General features: G+C 36.6%; 1 protein-coding gene across 1 annotated transcript in view; it reads right to left on the bottom strand.

The window, feature by feature from the left end:
- The window catches only part of FRYL (FRY like transcription coactivator), a 185,517-nt gene that overhangs the window by 130,779 nt on the left and 33,753 nt on the right, over nucleotides 1-20,985 (bottom strand). Inside the window, exon 2 of the mRNA XM_052641734.1 lies at nucleotides 7,609-7,808. Coding sequence (XP_052497694.1) covers nucleotides 7,609-7,808 — 200 coding nt within the window. The remainder of the gene's footprint in view (nucleotides 1-7,608; nucleotides 7,809-20,985) is intronic.

Genomic DNA, 20,985 nt, shown 5'->3' on the forward strand with positions numbered 1-20,985 from the left:
GGAAGGACTGATGCTGAATCTGAAACTCCAATACTTTGGCCACCTGATGCGAAGCATTGACTCGTTGGAAAAGACCCTGATGCTGGGAAACATTGAAGGCAGGAGGAGAAGGGGACGACAGAGGATGACATGGTTAGATAGCATCACTGACTCAATGGACATGAGTTTGAGTAAACTCCAGGAGTTGGTGATGGACAGGGAGGCCTGGCATGCTGCGGTCCATGGGGTCGCAAAGAGTCAGATACGACTGAGTGACTGAACTGAAATAAAGCATACTGCACTAAATACAGATTACTAATCAAGGACTTTGTATTAACCTCTCAGTTTGATTATAATATGGTTGAGGACAGCCTAATCATTGCTCAAGCAGATGTACTTTCAATATGAGACTTTGAAAAGATAAACTATTTAAAAACATGCTTATAGTATCTGCAGCCCATTAACATGACAACTAAAAAGAATACAAGTTATTCTCCCATCCAAGTACTAACTGGGCCCAATCCTGCTTAGCTTCTGAGATCAGATGAGATCTGGGTGCGTTTAGAGTGCTATGGCCATCCAAATTATTCTCTATATTCACATATAGATGAATGCAAAGACTTACGTATAAGAATATTTACTGTACTATCTTTTTCTGCTACTGTCTTCCTGGTAGCTCAAACAGTAAAGAGGCTGCCTGCAACACAGGGGACCTGGGTTCAGTCCCTGGGTCAGGAAGATCCTCTGGAGAAGGGAATGGCAATCCACTCCAGTATTCCTGCCTGGAGAATTCCATGGACAGAGGAGCCTGGTGGGCTACAGTCCATGGGATCGCAAAGAGTGGGACAGGACTGAGCAACTAACACTACACTATCTTTTTTTGCAGTGACCTCAAATTGGGGTAAGTCCCAAACAGCTTATCCATAGAGAGTGGTAGAAGAAAATTTCTAGTACTTTCTCTAAGTGAAGTAGTATTCAACTGTTAGAAAGAATGAGACAAATACATATGGGCTGACAATAGAACAATCTCTGATTTTTTTGAATAAAAATAGGTACAGAAAAAATATATGTATATAAAATCTCATGGCTGTGTTTTATTTTTTCCTTTTTACAGGTGGAAAGTGCTACAGAGATTGATAAATAACAGACATGAAAAATAGTAAACGAAAACTATAGACAGTGATTACCTTGATAAAAAATGAAAGGATCACTATTGCTATTACATAACCTTTAAAACTATTTTCACTTTTTATAATGTCATTATTTTAAAATAATAGAATATATTAATAATGAATCTAAAGTTCACAATCCCTTATACTCTAATTTGACCCTTTAACTAGTATTTGTGTGCAGAGTACCAGCAGCAACATGTAGCTTCCAGGAAAAGCAAGAGGGCTTACTGAAAAAATTTTGACAGTGTAACAGTGATACTGAAATATTTCAATAATCTGCAACTAAACATGGCCTTCTGTCCTACTAAACAATCCCTATCATTGTAGATTAAAAAGTCCAATGACAGAGCAAAGAAAATACACATTATCTTAGACTTTAGGATAGGAAGCTGCAATGGAGGTGGGGACTTCCTAATGACCACTGAGAAGATGACATTTGAGTCACAATCAGAGGGAAGGGACTGAGCTTGCCATGCAAAGTGAGGAAAAGATAATCCAGTCAGTACCTTGGAACTCCCCAAAGGCTCAGGAATTGGAGGACTTCAGTACTATGAAAGTGTGGATGAAGGGGAAGTTAAAATAAGAATGTTGAGGGATTTCCCTGGTGGTCCAGTGGTTAAGAATCCATCTTGCAATGCAGGGACACAGGTTCAATCCCTGGTAGAGGATCTGAGATCCCACATGTCACGGGGCAGCTAAACCCATGTGCCACAACTAGAGAAAAAGCCTGTGTGCCACAATGGAGACTCAGAGCAGCCAAAAAAATTAAAAAAATAAGAGGGCTGGTACTGTATTGATCTGTTTTATAGGTTTTTTATTAAAAAGAGAAAACTAAAAAACTAAAAAAAAAAAGAGGTTGGTGGAATGTTTAGGAAAAGTTTAAACCCTACCTGTCACTCCCTTCACCCACTCTTACTTAGCAAGTTGGCCGTCTCTCCACCCTGCACATAGAGGAATTGCCCTTCTTAGCAAAGAGCAAAACAGAGATGTCAGCTGGGAGATTCTACACTTGAAGACAGGGTATCATCCTGAAGACAGGGAGCTTAAGTGAAAAAGTATATGCTAAATATTTAAAAAAAAAACACAGTTATCTTCTGCCTCTATATCCCCTGAATGTTAGTAGCCAAGCCTAAACCTTCTCATTTGGGCTACTGAAGCACCCCTCTCAGGAGATTCTGACTAGCTCCCAGCTAAAGAGCTGACATTGATGGTTCAGATAACTACACACTAAAGACCACAGTCAAAAAGGCCCCTCCATGAAGGTGGGGCTTCCAATCAGCTGTTCAATGCCTCAATCATAATAAATAATATATACCATGTAACATTAAACATGTGAGGAGAAGGGGGGAAGGTAACAGAAAAATGCAAGACCAGAAACTCTTTAAAATACAAAGATATTTAATACTATCAAAAAACAGTGGATAGTGCACAGTCGTAAAAATGCCGGTCCTAAACTAAATACATACAGTCTATATTAGCAGGTGATTGGTTAAAGCCCTTTTCCCTATCTTCTTTATAGGTCACTGGCAATCTAATAACAGTGACAAATAAGCACAAATGTGCTTGGATCAATTATCCAGGATTGATCTACCTCTTTTTAGGAATAAAGAAACCTAAGGTATTGGATTATATAGCTTACAAGCTGAAATTTTAATCAGTGGTTGCCCTTCCTTTTTGAATCTTCCAAGATAAAAATGAAATCATGGCTGAAGTCAAGCTCAGCTAACCTTTGAATCTTTCAGCTTCCTTAATTTCCTTTTATTATGAGTTCTAATATGAGAATGAAAAGGCCAGTTCTCTCATTTTAGTGGTTGATTAAATTCTTTTAACAGAATTCTTTCACGTGGGTGCTTCTAACTTTCCATGTAACCTACTGTCCATCTGACAATGAGACATGTTAGGCTCCTTGTATGTAACAATTTGTTGATACTATTTTCTTTAAAATAGAATGAGAGTTTCATTCGAGAACTTGAGAGAGTCATCTTGAACAGCAGTTTACTACTGGAAAGGATACAAAATACATTTCAAAACAAATGAGATCATAATAAACGTATCTGAGGCTGTAATAAAAACACTGTGACAATGTTAGATTAAATGTATTTTCATTTATCTAATTGTGATGCTGGGTAGATGATACACCATCTACTTAGACTTGGACATAAATGAAACAGAGCTGGCAGAGATCTGATTTAGACAGGAAGAAATTATGCTGGTACACAGGATGTGGTGGTACAAATGGTAAAGAACCGGCCTGCCAGTGCAGGAGATATAAGAGACACAGGTTCAGTCCCTGGGTTGGGAAGATTCCCTGGAGGAGGAAATGGCAAGCCACTCCAGTATTCTTGCCTAGAGAATTCCATGTACAGAGGAGCCTGGCGGGCTACAGTCCATGGGGTTGCACAGAGTTGGACATAACTGAAGCAACTTAGCACGCACACATAGGAGTGTCGGTGGTAAAATCTATAAAATATGATGGGGATTTTCTCAGCCAGTGTTTGTCCTGAGCAGCCACAGTCTACAACATTTGTGTATTTTCCTGGGGTGTCAGAAGGAGAAGGAAGGAATGTCTCTTCTCTCTTAAGTGTGATGATGGGGTAGAAACACCTAATTTTTAATGGAATCCTGAGCACTACTCACTATAACTCAATAATCTCACTTTAAATTACATAGTGGGTGTTTCTGAAATGAACTGTTAAGTGAACGAATAAAATACAGTCAGCATCAGTCTATTCTGAAAGAAATATTAGAAGCTCTGTCTAACACAATGATACTATGCTTTGTGAGAAGGAAAATAAGGGTGCAGGCCACAGCAGTGTTCTCAAGAATAAGTTCAATTTATATGACAAACTTTTACTAAGAGCCTACCACCAAGGACAGTGCTGCAGGTACAAGAGGAGAGAGAGACCTGGTATCAAGTAGCTTACATCAGTAAAGATAAATATGTAAACAATAAACCATAATATGACAATGTCAGAATCTAGGAGTGCGAACAAAATTACTATGGTAAAACACAGATTCATTTAGCTTAAGGAAGGATCACTATGTTAGAAGGAACATGTGGGAAGCTGCAAGGATGAGTAGAGGTTTAAAAACAGAGGAGTTAAAAGCATTTTAGATCAAGAGAAAAATAAAAACAAACACATCAGAACAACAGAATATACAGAGGATACTTTTAAGCCAATACTTCTGTAACAGCATACATCAGGATAGGAGAATCAAGAAACATTATACAAACTATAACAAAGCTTTCAAGAGGCTGAAATGACTCCCCCAAGAACTTGAATTTAATACATGGGAATGAAAAGGAAGCAAGAATTCTAAAGCAAGAGGGTGATAATACTGCTATTTGGGTTGTAGATGAGGGACAGTTTGGTGAGAACAAGGAAAATGGAAAGGTGACGGACTACTGCTTGATTGGCTAGAAGGCTAATGCAATGGTCTAACACGACAGAATCTGACCCTGAGTTAGGTCAGTAATACTACATTGGTAGAGAAAGGAAAGAGCAAGATATAAAACTGCCGTGTTATAGACTCGTTCAAAGTAGGCAATTTCACTCACACTCTTTTAATTATGTTACTCTCGAGACTTTTATATTTCAAAACTGAAATTCCTTCAAAAATATAAGACATTTTAGAGCTGTCAGGACCATACTACATCATGCTTTTTATAAAACATTTTATAAAATAGGAAAAGAGCTTTTAAAATGTGCTGTGTATGCTGCAAACTGGTGAAGCCAAGTGATGGGTCTAGAGGGGTCACTATACTATAATCTCTACTTTTCTATAAGTTTGTATTGAGATATATGAGTAAATAAAGGTATAATATATTTCAAGTATACAAAGTGATAAATACATATATACTCTGAAAGGATTCCCACTATCAAGTTAATTAAAACATCCATCACCTCACATATTCACTTTTTCTTTCTTTCTTTTTTAAGTGAGAACACAAATTCAACTTTTTTTTATTTTTTTGCTCTTTATTATTTATTTATTTTTTACTTTACAATACTGTATTGGTTTTGCCATACATTGGCATGAGTCTGCCACGGGTGTACATAGCAACTTTCAGTTAAACAATATAGTATTATCAACTATAATCATCATGCTCCATAAGCCTTTTTTTAATGTATCTTTCAAAAGTGGTTTCCTTTCTGACTGTATGCTATTTAAGTAGGCCAGTAAAGCAATCTAACGTGTAATTCAGACCATGGATGAAGAAAATAACATTTTATAGAGTAAGTACCTTTCTAATTGAACCTTATAAGCTCTATTTCATATCTATAAACTCTCATAATCCTAATTTTTAAAACAGAATTTTATATTATATACATGTATATATATATATACATTGGCATAAATATTGATGGACAGGGAGGCCAGGCGTGCTGTGATTAATGAGGTCGCAAAGAGTCGGATGCGACTGAGTGACTGAACTGAACTGAACGCAGAAAGCAATCATGGAACGACTAAACTGAATATATTAATGATGAGATGTACAGTTCTGAAATATACATTTTAGTTAGTGATCTTTTATGTACTATTATTTCTTAAACCTCAAATACATGATTTCACAGACGCTTTCCTCAGAGTAGTGTCCTCTATTTAAAGATCAGAAAGAAACTCGATGCTTCCAGGCACCCCACCCACAGACCATCACAGTATGAGCAGTAAGTCCTACTTAACTAAGAAAATTAAGAACATGTATTTCCTTCTTCTTCCCTCCTTTCTTAAGTCATCTTTATTCTCTTCCCTTCCTTTCTTCCTTCCTTCTGACAAAGGACAGCAGGTTGCGTTAAGCCTAACTCTTTGCTCTGCTGCTTATTGGCTTTGGGCCTCAGACAAGTAACAGACCCTCTGGGTCTCAAAACAGTGGTGAACATCTCTCTCTAATTCAGTTACGTAAGGAATAAATACATTTCAGCTGTTACATCCTCTACCTCCATCTTCATTATCACCACCCAACTTGTAATCTACCAACATGCTCTTGATTCGTCACATATCCGTTCCCTTCAAATCCCAAGAGTTACTTTCTAAAGTTACTTCACCCTGCAGAAATGGTTCTCAGGCTATTTAATTTCCAAGTCCAATAACCTGTTCCCCAGTGTTCACTGTACTCTGCGTCTATTATTTGACAATAGTAATGCCATTCTATAGTTTCTTTCCCGTATTGGCTTCAATCATCACCCTCATGTGGATGATGACAAAATCTATGTTTCCTGCAAATTCCCCAAAAGAATTTCCAGCTGCCAAATAATTCCACATGGTCTAGATTGCTAGTAGTTCAAGCTTAACATATACAAACATCTTAATCATCCTTACTATCCCAATAAAACTCTTGTTTTCTTTACCAAAGTAAACATACTACCATCTTTTCGAACACTTCAAAAAATCTTTAACCCTTCATGTTCACTCAAAACACCTATTCCATTTTAATTGTGCATCGAATTCTACTGATTCTGCTTTCGTTATTTATCTCACTTTTTTCCACTGCTAATGCCCTAATTCAAGACTCTTTTCATTTCAGCCTGGATTTATACAACAGCTAAATAGTCTCTGCCTTTCATCTATTCTCCTTGTTGTCCAACCACTGTATATCTATCATTAAACAGTCATCACAATTCTTTAGAATCCAACCCAAACCCTTGTTCTTGTTTTCTTTCCTTCCTTCTTCCTCACCATAAGTAGAGCTCCTCATGCTTTTAAGTATCCTCATGTACTGTAAATTCAAAGCTGTTTACTTGTTCTAAGTTTGGCTATTGTCATATCACCAACTCACCGAATATTTTAGATTTTCTTTCATTTTCTCTTATGTTTTATCTGTCTCAATAATTCCCCTTGGTGAAATCATTTTTGTTCTTTTGTTACCTGCAGTAACTCATCTAAGTGTATTCTAGAGTCATTACAGCTTTTTAGATGAACACTTATTATCACCTATCCCTTAATTTTTCTTAAAGACATTATTTTTTAGAGTAGTTTTAGGTTCACAGTGAAACTGAGCAGAAGAACAGATGTACTGTATTCCCCTGTGCCCACACATGCATAGCCCCTACCATTATCAACTGTGCACTAGAGGGGCGTATTCATAACTGACACACCCTAATGATGCAAACTCTATAGACTGCACTATGGCTCAGAACAGGTGGGTCTGGATAACCCTATGACGATGTGTATCACCATTATAGTATCATACAGGACATATTCACTACCCTAAAAATCCTGTGTCTGCCTATTCATCCCACCTCTACCCCTGCCCAACCTCTGGCAACCACTGATCTTTTACTGTCTCCATAGCTTTGTCTTTTCCAGAATGTCATATAGCTGGAATTATACAGTATATACCCTTTCAGATTGGCTTCCTTTAATATTTTTCAACTATGTTATTTTCTTTGGAAAATCTATAATATAATGGTTAAGGCAAGAAAATATTTCAGATTTATAGGTCAGCTCTACTCACCAAGGGTTCAGCCATTACAACTTCAATTTTCTTTTCAGCTTGAACAGCAAATTCTGCAAAGAGGCTCTTGATGACATATTCACCAGGCTTGACATCTGGGTCAACTGTAATGCTTGACATGATGATATTCTTTTTCCCCAAAGTGGAATGAGAGTTGGAAGAAGTGCAGTACTTATTCACTTTGCTGACTGGTGCTGAAGCTAAAAGAAAAGAAACAAAAGAACTCTACTTTAATAATCAACTCAATTAGGCCAACCATAACCACCTGGTTTAATATGCATCCTGCCCCTAAACCCCAACCAGATCTCCCAATCTGTATTACCAGACTCTATTTTTTATATTACACTTGTTGCCTTCTAACATACTGCCCAACATAACTGTAACTTCATTATATATCATGTTTATTATGTACTATTTATTATGTGCTATTTTTCTCCTCACCTTGCTGTTGTGAATTCTATATGTTCAGAGACTCTCTTTTGTCTTTTTTGTTCACTGATGAATCCCAAGTGCTTAGAACAATGCCTGGTACATACTGGGGATACAACACATATGTAGTGGATGAATGAATGAATTCTAAACAAAGTTGTATGCAACGAAGGAAATATGTGTGAATAAATAAAATGCAAATTGTGTTAAGTTAAAATACACTATTTTGGAGAGAATGCTCTGGAAACACACTTGAAAAAGTGAACTATATTTGAACTCACATCTAAATTTTGAAAAAGAAGAAGCAAGGCAAAGCACCAGGAACAGAAAGTACAAAGTTGAGTTAAATGTTTGAAAAACAAAAAAAGGACGAGTATGGCTGAAGCTCAAGGGATGGAGCAGGGGTGGAAGGCAATGTGAGATGAAGTTAGAAGCATTAGTCAGAGACCAAAGTTTTAGAGCTCTATAAGGAAAATGGATATTACTCTAAATGCAATTAAAATTCAGTGCAAAGTGATGACTTGGAGAGGAAGAGGATCTGGCTTCTCTTTAAAAGATTCCTGGCTCCTCTGGAGAATGAATTAGATGAAGGCAAATGTAGAATCGGGGGAGCCACTACAAAAAATCCAGGTGAGATGATCACAGCTTGGGCTAAGAGGATGATGATGGCACAGAAGAGAAGGGTCTGTCAGATGTTAGTGGACTTGCTACTGACAGGAGGGCAAGCAATTAACGATGACTCATAGGACTTTTCTTTGAATCATTCAAAAGAGAGATCAAGATGACATTGTGCCTGGCAAACAGTACCTCGAACCAAGCGTGACATTAAGAAGAGCAGCTGTTCTGTTTTCTTGATGCCTGGGCAGCCTACCTGGCTTTTATCTAGTTTCTCCAGTTGCCTTGATCTTCCTACCTGCTGCATCAAACAGACCTTCCCATTCTCTAACTTCAGCTTGTGACAACCCCTTTGGCCTAGAATATCCATGGAGAAACCTGTAAGAAATGTACTTCTCTACCTTGACCTGATCTCCAGAGACTGCGCTTTCAATACACTGTCCTAGAAATTACTCCCTCCTTGAAATAGGAAGCAGAACACAATTTTTCAAACACTTTCTGTTCATGTGTGTGTTACATAACCATAGGACAATAAATTTAATCTAAAGAAATACATTCCCAACTCATAAGGAATTGTTCTGTCAACTAAAAAAACAAAAAAACCTACTCTACCAAACATAACATATGTCAAGATATCTGAAGTGACCGTGGTAACTCCAAAAGAAAATTCTAGAAAGTAATATAAAATCAGGTGAGGGCAGTCACTTCAGAAAAAAATCATTTGCAAATTTAAAAAATAAATATTTTTGAAAGACTGAACTTATAAATGCCAAAGAATGGCTTACTTTCATGTCCTATCCATTATCTACAGTTACTTATTTTTGCATAGTACAGAATATTGTCCTCCAATGGTAAGATTACAAATTAGTCATGCATGATGCTTATATTTTCAAAATAATAATAAAGACTATTCTAAACAGTTAATATTGCATATAAAATAAACATCTTTGTATCACATAAAATTAAAATATATATTGTATTCTAGAACTAAAATCATATAAAAGAGTTCAAAATAAAATTCACAGTCCTTTGAACACAGTGTATGCTATTTATTTTAAACAATGACGTGTTTACTCTGTTTCACGATCCAACACTGCATATTATAAAGGAGAGAATGTATTAACAAATGTCACCATGGGGAAAGAAGATCTTAAATTTAAACATTTTATTTTGGATCATTAAGAATATTTTATATTTTATATCCACATTATGTTGGATAGCTGTAGAGAATCATAAAATAGTCAAAAAGGCTACTCAGTTTCTAGAATTTTAATTTACATTTTAGGAATAAAAATGAGGATAAAACATTTAAAAATTTTTGACTTATGGTAGTAGATGCAAAATATATCTTTTCCTGTAATTAAGATTCATAAGGTCATATGCGAGTTACAAAGTTTCTTTGGCTTTAACTTTATAATAAATGTTTTAAATAAGAAGTCTATAATAGATCTTGGCACTTGAACTGTAGACTTTGATGAGGTATAACTTTAATGGATTTTAACTTTTAAAGTCTTCTCAAAAAGAAAAACTTTAATTAAAATGATCACTCAAATAACTCATCATTACTGTCTTCTACTTCCTAAAAAGCATAAACATAAGTTAACCATAAATAAATATCCCTAGGTATCATAATTGCATTTTCAAGATGTTTGCCAATACAACCAGAAGTTTTAGGGAAACTTGTATTTATCTTCCAAATAAAGGTCTATCTTCCAAATATCTGCATTACATTCTAACATCAAAATACTTCAACTTGAAAGAAAAATCTAATTTTTAGTGTTTAAGAGTTAATCAGTTTTACCTCAAAGTGAAATCAGTTAGAAAAAGACCCACACCCGAACTGAAACCTGGACAAAAAAGATGAAGAAACAAGCTACAAAAGATAAAACAAGCCAATAACCATGAAAACAATATTTAAATTCACTGATATTTTTAAAATAAATAAAAATTAGATAACTTTTTTTATGTACCAAAATGGTTTCCCCCAATTGTGTATTTCACTACAATGTTCAGCTTGGCTAAGATATGTGAATTTTTCTCATATTCTGCTAATAGTTAAGAAAAAGGGATAGTCACTCTAGGCAGGGTTAAGAAGGTTAGTTACTACATAACTAGATTAACCTGATGTCACCAGACTGCTTGAGTCAAATATTTTATGAAGCTAAATAGTACTATTTCTCTACATGCTATTAAAGTTTTTTGAAAATTTTACATATGTCTACTAGAGAAGGAATGATGCTGAAGCTGAAGCTCCAGTACTTTGGCCACCTCATGCAAAGAGTTGACTCATTGGAAAAGACTCTGATGCTGGGAGGGATTAGGAGCAGGAGCAGAAGGGGACGACAGAGGATGAGATGGCTGGATGGCATCACGGACTCGATGGACGTGAGTCTGAGTGAACTCCAGGAGTTGGTGATGGACAGGGAGGCCTGGCGTGCTGCTATTCATGGGGTCGCAAAGAGTCGGGCACAATTGAGCGACAGAACTGAACTGAACTGAACTAGAGAATAATGACGTAACTGTTAAGAGTGTAATTCTTAACACAATTCAGGCATTGAATTATAAGTTGTAAAAACCCAATGTCATATTAAACATTCTTGGAATATAAATCTATTAAACTCTGATAATAAAAAGAATAAAGCAAGACCTGAGTGATTAACATATAAAATAAGATAAGATATAAAAATTAAAAGCTAGCCTGTGTACTCTTTCTCATAGACATGTGTGAAAGTCGCTCAGTTGTGTCTGACTCTGCGACTCCATGGATATACAGTCCATGGAATTCTCCAGGCCAGAATACTGGAAAGGGTAGCCTTTTCCTTCTCCATTCTCATAGATAAGGTGCAAATAAAATGTAAATATGGCACTTCAAAAAGTATTTATTTTTTTGTATGTTTGTGCTGGGTCTTTGTTGCTGTGTGCAGGCTTTCTCTAGTTGCAATGCAAGGGCTTCTCATTGCAGTGGCTTTTCATTGCAGAGCAGGGGCTCTAGGAGCTCAGGCTTCAGTAGCTGCGGTATATGGGCTTAGTTGCTCCAAGGAATGTGGAATCTTCCACAGGACAAGGATCGAACCCATGTCCCCTGAATTGGCAGGAAGATTTTCAACCTACCGGACCACCAGGGAAGTTTGGTATTTTTAGACAGTGAGCTCTGTATAACATTGTACTTAGCATGTTTCATTACAAAAAAAAAAAAAATTTACCTTCTTCATGCTCATGAGTCTCCTATTCCCTTATAGGATAAATTTAAATTCAATGAAGGAGAACAGACATGTGAGAAGAGACACAAAAACCCTAAGTTGAATCATGTTTGATTTCATTACTTTATAGCAGTGGTTCTTGTTGTTTTCTGCCTCCGTTATATTCTTACATGCAACACTCTGTACAATGCTGCTGCTGCTAAGTCACTTCAGTTGTGTCCGACTCTGTGCGACCCCACAGACAGCAGCCCACCAAGGGTTCCCTGTCCCTGGGATTCTCCAGGCAAGAACACTGGAGTGGGTTGCCATTTCCTTTTCCAATGCAGGAAAGTGAAAAGTGAAAGTGAAGTTGCTCAGGCATGTCCGACTCTTCGTGACCCCATGGACTGCAGCCTACCAGGCTCCTCTGTCCCTGGGATTCTCCAGGCAAGAGTACTGGAGTGGGGTGCCATTGCCTTCCCCGACTCTATACAATAACTCTGTCTAAATTCAGTGACTCTCAGTGATTGAGCTGCCCTAAAAAAGATGAGTAGGGGTGAGTAGATGTAGTTTTAAAAGACCCCAGTGGAGTCCATGAAAACTGCATGCAGCACCCTCACGCCCAAGGCCAGGTCTTTAGATATAAAAATTACTACTCTTTGGTCATAATCTTATACATACATATTTATGTAGAGATTTATATAATACAGAAAAGTAACAAAATACCACACAATTTCTTATTATAATAATTATTTACTTATATTGTTAATAATAAACATGTCGATGATGACCTAAGAAGGAAAAGGTATAAGGTAAATGGCCTTTGAACAAGACCAAAAGTCAAAAATATCTATTTTAAAAGACAAAAGCCAAACTCTTAGTTTAAAAAGCAAGCCTCTCCCAGCAAGATATTTTGTGGCTATCAACAAACTGACTGAAATTTACATGAAGAGGCAAATATCTCAGAATAGCCAACACAATACTGAAGAAGAACAAAGTCGGAGGACTGACACTACTCAACTTTAAGACTTACTTTCATGCTACAGTGAACAAGACAGTGTGCTACTAATGAAAAATACATGACGACATCAGTGGGACAGAAAGAGAGCCCAGGATAGACTCACATAAACAGAGTCAACTGAAACTAATCTCTGACAAAAGAGCAAACGCAATCAGTGGAAAACGGAGAATTTTCAACAAAAGGTATTGGAATAACCAGACATTTGCATACTACAAAAATAAATAGATCTAGACACAGAAGCTACATCTTTCACAAAAACTAACTCAAAATGGATCACAGATCTAAATGTGAAATGCAAAACAATAAAATTCCCAGACTATAAGCAGAAAATCTAACGGTTCTTGGGTTTGGTGATGACTTTACAGATCCAACACTAAAAGCAAGACCCATGAAAGAAAAATTGATAAACTGAAGCTTTATTAGATAACTTCACCTCTGCAAAAGATATTGTTAACAGAACGAAAATACACAGACTGGGAGAAAACCTTTGCAAAACATGTATTTGGCATCCAAAATATACAATTCTTAAAATGCAATAAGAAGATAAACTATCCAGTTTTAAAACAGACAAAACATCTGAACAGACTGCACACCAAAGAAGACATACAGATGACAAGTAAGCATATGAAAAGATGCTCCACACCATACATCTTCAGAGTAATGCAAATTAAGACAACGATGAGGTACCACTCTGGATGAAAAATGTCACCTGCTCATCAGTAAACAAAGGAAGTTGTAGTTATGAAGCCATCAGCCACTGCAGACACCCTCACGTGTGCACTCTGAGGAGAGTCAGGATGGAGAAAAACAGCATACTGGCCCTAGGTAATTAAGGTACATATCAAAGGAATGATTTCAATAAGCCCAGACGCTTCCATCTTTCCATACATAGAAAACTGCTAAGTTCATTAACTTCAGATGTCTGCTCTTCTTTAACTAACAGCAAACTTTTGATGTTCTGATTACCTGGCTTTTTGTTGTAAAAACTCTAATATATATCCTGACTCCTCCTTTACCTCTTAGAAGCAGTCCTTCAAAGCTATCTGAGAATCTGCCTCCCAGGCCTAAGTCCTCAGCAAGTCTGCCAAATAAAACACAATTCTCAGTTTTTAGGCTGCACTTTTTTTCTTTTTTCAGCCAACAGCACTACACACCTATCCTAGTGATCAAAATCCACAACAGTGACAACAACAAATGGTGGTGAGCCTGTGGGACAATAGGAACTCTTTGTCATCACTGGTGAGAATGTAAAAGAGAAGACAGTTTGAAGGATTCTCACAAAATTATATTCTTATCAGAGAACACAGCAACTGTGCTCTTTTGTATTTATCCAAAGGAGTTGAAAACATACATACACAAAAACCTGCATGCAGATGGTTGTAGTTGCTTTATTCGTAACTGTCAAAACTTGGAAGCAACCAAGATGTCCTTCAGTAGCTGAATGAATAAGCAAACTGTGGTACATCTAGACAATGGAATATTGTTTAGTGCTAAAATGAAATGAATTACATAGCCATGAAAAGATGTGGAGGAAACTTAAATACATGTTACTAAGTGAAAGAGGCCAATCTGAAAAGGCTATATTCCAATTGTATGATTTAAACTATTTGACATTCTAGAAAAGGCAAGACTATGGAGACAGCTTAGATGAGTGACTGCCAGGGGTTGGAGGGAGGGCAGGATAAATAGGTGGAACACAGAGGATTTTTAGGGGCATGGTACTAGTCTATATGATACTGCAATGCTGGACACATGTCATTATACATTGTCAAGGCCCATATAAAGCAAAACACCAAGACTGAAGCTGTTAACTATGGGCTTTGGGTGATTATGATGTGTCCCTGTAGGTCCATCAATTTTAACAAATGTATCACATTAATGTAAAGTGTCAATAGGAGGGAAAATGGGCAGAGCAGGGAGGGCAGGAGAAAGAGGTACATGGGAACTCTCTGTACTTTCTGCTCAAATTTCTATAAACTTGAAACTGCTCTTTATAAAAAAGTCTATTAATTTTTCAGAAAAGAAAGAAAGGCCTATTCTATTCCTGTCAGCTAGAACCAAAGGTGCCTGGGAAGAGCCACAATAAACAACAGCCCAAGCCAAAGCTTAAAACAAAAATGTATTTGGATTGGGCTAAGAGGAAAAAAGGAGCAAAACAGTTTTTAAGTCAATTAAACTAAAACATCAAAAACACAAATCAGGTTACATGGTAGACAAACTGAACATAGAGACAAAGGTAGCAGAATCAGTATTAGGGAATAAATGAAAAATTCAACTTTTGGGGAGACCAGTTGGATTCGTGTATCTTTCTACCAATTATCCAAAGCAAAACTGTACATTTGAAAGCAATTATTTCTGAAGAGGAAAAAAGAAAATATAAATAATGTGCATGTTGAACATGTTAAGAGATAAATTATGAAAATATCATATGATGGCTTCAGGGCACAAACACAATTTGCTACATAAGGCAAGGAAAGTTGAAAGTGTTAGTCACTCAGTCGTGTCCAACTCTTTGTGACCCCATGAACTGTAAGCCGTCAGGCTCCTCTGCCCATGGAATTCTCCAGGCAAGAATACTGGAGTGGGTTGCCATTTCCTTCTCCAGGGGATCTTCCCAACCCAGGGATCGAACCTCAGTCTCCTACACTGCAGGCAGATTCTTTACCATCGGGGCCACAAGGGAAATCAACTTAGCCAAAGGCAAGGAACGTATACCTCAAAATTCCTTCATAAATGAAAGAACCTCACCCAGACACCATTCGCTGATGATTTTGGAGACATTATTTAATATTTATGAAGACATTTTGCATAGTATCTTATTTTATGCTAACAAACCAAATCTTATTTCAAGTGATAAGCTGGTAAATGGCCCTCTTAAAAAAAAAAAAAGTCCTGATTTGTAGCATTTGCTAATTTCCATTGTTTAATCACTCCCATTTATGGATGATTTCAAGCCATCAATAATTTATCAACCAGCTGGTAAAATTCCTGGAAGGAACTAGACCCAAAACATCACATCAAGTTATTGTTCACATACAACAAGGAAACTGCCTTCTAATTAAAGTCGATTGTTCCATGTGGATGGAATGTGAACTTCAGTCCTCAGTTTAAGAACTTTCAGATCAGTGGTTTTATGTCCTCTAAAACTGCCAGATTTTGATATATCCATTTTTCCTCCTTAAAAGTCTGTATTATTAATGTACTATTTGCTTAGAATAACTATCCCAAGTCAAATATTGTTGCATCTTCAAATTCATTTACATAAAATAGGCTAAAAAAGAAAAAGTATTCCCATTTTGATCAGACATATATTTACCACTATTTACTTTTAACTCTCTTTTAGTCTCATTTACTCCATTTAAATCTGTCCAACTGGAATTTATTTGAGGTGTTACACAATAAAGATTTTAAAGTTTTCCCTTAACATTTAATTGGTTCTTCTCAGTATCTTTACTAAAATTTTGTCCCTAATTTTCATAATCATAAACTAAATTCATACTCAAATATGCTTTCCATTTTGCTCATCAACAATCAGTTTTGTATCAGTACCATTCTTTTCATTATTGTAGCTTTATAATAGGTTTTATTATCTGTTGGAAACAAATACTCCTGGTTTACTCATTATCTTCAGGAATTGCTCATTTACTGTCATTTACTTATACTTCCAAGTTTATACAAACCTTCACAAAATAATTAGAAGACAACTGACACCTTAATTAACTTCTTATCTAGAACCTGGCATACCCTTACCAATTTGTCTTCTTTCATGAATCCAAAGAAAAATGTCTATTTTGCTTCATAAGAGAAACTCTCCAATTCTTCTGTTTCTAAATACTTAGTCTATTCTGTGTAAATGAAATTATTTTCCTCATCACTCAATCCAAAGATTTTGCTTCTGGATGAATTTCAATGGAGAGGAAAAATAAGACTTTGGCTTGTTCTTTGGACAGCTGTTCATAAAATGTTTATTTATCCTAGGCTAAACTATTCCCATCAAAAACAATTTCTAAACATAGAAGTTCCTATGACATCTTTGGCACATTTCCAACTTTTTTTTTTTTTTTAACTTTAAATCTACCACAGAAATATTGTTTACTATAAAGATGAAGAAAAATGACCGATCATCTAAATAATCCATTACTCAGCCAGAAACTCCCTGTGGTTATTTTTGAACAATCAGAATCTTGGCTAGGAAACTATTCTATAAATCTAGTAATAACATAGTATTTTAAAAATATGTATGGATCTAAGAGTCAGAAGATGAGAGCCCTAGACTTGATTTGGCTACTGAGTGTCATTATAACCTTGGTCAAAATATTGAAGCTCTCTAAGCTTTGCTCCCCCTCCAAAAATGAATGAGTTTTTAGCTCAACTGTGGGTATGGTATCAGAAGCAACAAAAAAAGTTGTTTTCATTTTTGTTCTCCGTTCTTCTGCCCATAAAAATTTTTACTGCCAATGAAAAACCCACAGTGGCAAACTCTCCTCTGGCCAGACGTAAGCTTGGGCACTACCACAGCACAGCCGTAAAGTAAAAATATTGGGTTGGCCAATATTTTCCAGCTCATGGAAAAACCCAAGCAAACTTTCTGCTAACCTAATGTATATGAATACCAGAATCCTACAGTAAACATACCCAGTTGTTTCATCCAGTAAACATACCTAGACCCAGGGCCTGGGAGAGGTAAATAACTACATATGGTTTTGTACCTGTTTTTCTTCGACTTACAAAAAAGCGAGCAGAATCTAAACAGTTGGGCTGAGTTCTTTATACCCTTGAGGCTGATAAGATGTAAAGAGATCAAGAAAAAACAGACTTTCTCTTAGTATTTTAATTGGTTGCTAACTAAGAAAGGCTCACGGAGCCTGCATTTCCTTCCATCACTCTTGGGATTACACTTTAAAACAGTCATATAGCTGTACGGCCCACACACTTTATTAGCTGACAAAGAAATTTACTGGTATCCAGCAGAGACAAAAGGAACAAAATATTTACCATACACCAGCAGCAAATATCACTGTAGATTTCAAACCACCAAATCTATTTCAATTAAAACAGAAACTAAACAAAGATGCTGATTCTTGCCTTACCATTCGCTACTGTTCTAAAGTTTACAGGATAATAAGTAAATGCAATAACATAATAAAATGAAATCATTATTATAAATATTGAGAAAGAAGATATGAAATTTATTAACTAGCAATTATCATGTAGAAATGAAAATGGATAAAAACTTACAAATATAAAATACATAGGTATAAATTTAATAAAGAAGCATAGGACTTACACAGAGGAAACGACAAGAACTTCTTAAAGAACATAAAAAGAAGACCTGAACAAAGGTAAGGACAAATTTACAGATAAAAGCATTTATTCTTTTAAGTGTCAATTCCCAGAAAATATATTCGTACAATTTGAATTAAGATTTCAGTACAATTTTATTTAAGTTGTATTAGATAAAATTATCTTAGAGTATACTAGATGGTGAAGGACAGGGAAGCCTGGCATGCTGCATTCCATGGGGTCACAAAGAGTTGGACACAGCTGAGCAACTGAATACTAGGAGGAGGGCTTCCTCGGTGGCGCTAGCGGTAAAGAACCTGACTGCTAATGCAGGAGACATGCTGCTGCTGCTGCTGCTAAGTCGCTTCAGTCGTGTCTGACTCTGTGCAACCCCACAGACGGCAGCCCACCAGGCTCCTCTGTCCCTGGGATTCTCCAGGTAAGAATACTGGAGTGGGCTGCCATTTCCTTCTCCAATGCATGCATGCATGCTAAGTCACTTCAGTCGTGTCCACCTCTGTGCAACTTCTCTGTCCACAGGATTCTCCAGGCAATACTGGAGTGGGCTGCCATTTCCTTCTCCATAATGAGATGCAGTGCAGTTTCAATCCCTGGGTTGGGAAGATGGCCAGGAAGAGGGCACGGCAGGTGCCCTCTAAGTGTCCATCAACAGGTGCATGGATAAAGAAGACGTGGCATATATGTATGTCCGTGTATGTGGAATACTATTTAATCTTAAAAAAGAATGAAATTTTACATTTGTAATGACATGGATGGATCTGGAGGACATAGTGCTAAGTGAAGCAAGCCAGACAGAGGAAGACAAATACTGAATAATATAACTTATATGTGGTATCTAAAATACAACTAACTAACTAATGAAAAAGCAGCAGATTCATAGATATAGAGAACTAGTGATTTTCAACAGGGCAGGGAAGAGAAGAGGAATAATACAGTGGCAGGGGATTAAGAAGGAAAAACTGTTTTGTATAAATAAATTACAAGGATACACTGTACAACACAGGGAATATACCCAATATGCTGCTAAGTCACTGCAGTCGTGTCTGACTCTGTGCGACCCCATAGATGGCAGCCCACCAGGCTCCCCCGTCCCTGGGATTCTCCAGGCAAGAGTACTGGAGTGGGGTGCCATTGCCTTCTCTGATACCCAATATAGTATAACTATAAATAGAGTCAACCTTTAAAAATTGTGAATCACTATATTGTACACCTGTAACTTGTGTAATATTGTACATCAAATATAACTAAATTTTAAAAAACTTAGTAAAATAGGTAAAATATATCTGTCTACATATAAATAATTATATCAGAATGTTATGTAAAAGTAATTAACTCAGTGAATATTAAATGTACATAATCCAGATTAATATAAAAGATTGGAGAACCTCGCCAAAATTTCAGAAAAAGAATTGAACATAGCAAAAGTAAAAGAGGTGATTTATTTAGTAATAATTTTGGAATATCTTCCTACTTGTCTGCAGAAAAATAAATATAATATATTCAAAGACCAAATTCCAGATGGATATGAAGTAAAAATGTTTTAAAGTCTTAGAAAAAAAATTCAAAGTCAACATGCATAATCCAGGAAAGAGGAGAATTTAGTGAAGATAGAAGGCCCAAATTATTTAAAAAGAATGCCTTTGACCAAAGAAAATTTTAAAATATTTATAAGGAAATGATACCATAAACAAGAAAGGACAAAAGTTGGGGGGAGTAGAATGTAGATGACAGAAAGTATAAAATATTCAAAGACTTCTTACAAATTTACAACAGAAAGACAAGGCAACAGAGAAAAGAATGGCAAAAGATGTAATTAGATAACTCTCATAAGAACCAGTCTAAAAAGACAACAAACATATGAAAAAAATATTCAGACTTTGTACTGGCCAGAAAATGAAAATTAAACTTGCAGTGAGCTTTCACTTTATACACAAACATTAAATTTGGGGCAAATATTAAAAAGAATAATTGGATGTATAGCTGAAAAGGTACAAGGAAATTAACACAACACATTGCTGATGGAAAAGTCCTGTTCAACAGTCAAGTAGGGTGGACAAAGGATGAGTGTTCTGGCCCCTATAGCAGAGCCTGGGCAGATAATAAATTCCTTTGATCTTTAGGCTCTCCATGCAACTTCCTGATTACAGTTTAACTTTGTATGACCTACCCCACAAGCAGAGCAAAGAACGGTCGGTCTGCCAGCTCCAGCATTAACGTTCTTTCACTTGGCATATTTCTCATTGTAAATTAGTAAATTGGCACATGTAAGAGCTTGTCTCTGTCAGAAGACTGTTTATAACAATTCTGCCCCTTGAGAAAGATTTCACATCCACTCTCAGCATTCTGGCAAAGACAGGATTTCCTGACCTGATGGCAGTCTTTGCTGGCCTTCTCTGGCAATTCCTTAAATCAGAATCAAACTCTCTGGAGGGAGATCCAGGCATCTGTATGTTTCTGAAAACTCCCCAGCGTGACTCTTTTGCTGCGCTTAGTTGCTCAGTCATGTCCAACTCTTTGCGACTCCATGGACTGTAACCCACCAAGTTCCTCTGTCCATGGGGATTCTCCAGGCAAGAATACTGGAGTAGGTTGCCATGCGCTCCTCCAGGGAATCTTCCTGACCCAGGGATCAAACCTGCGTCTCCTACATTGCAGGCAGATTCTTTACCAGCTGAACCATCGAGGAAGTAGCCAGGGTGAAAACCACTGCCTTTCACTATTCTTCCAAAGCAGAACATTGGTTCTACACAATGATTTTATTTAAAACTAATTTTGATGATAAAAAGTTTCAAAAACACCATAAACAAGGAAACTTATATAATATCACAA

This window comes from Budorcas taxicolor, chromosome 6 (genome assembly GCF_023091745.1).
Source record: "Budorcas taxicolor isolate Tak-1 chromosome 6, Takin1.1, whole genome shotgun sequence".
NCBI lineage: Eukaryota > Metazoa > Chordata > Mammalia > Artiodactyla > Bovidae > Budorcas > Budorcas taxicolor.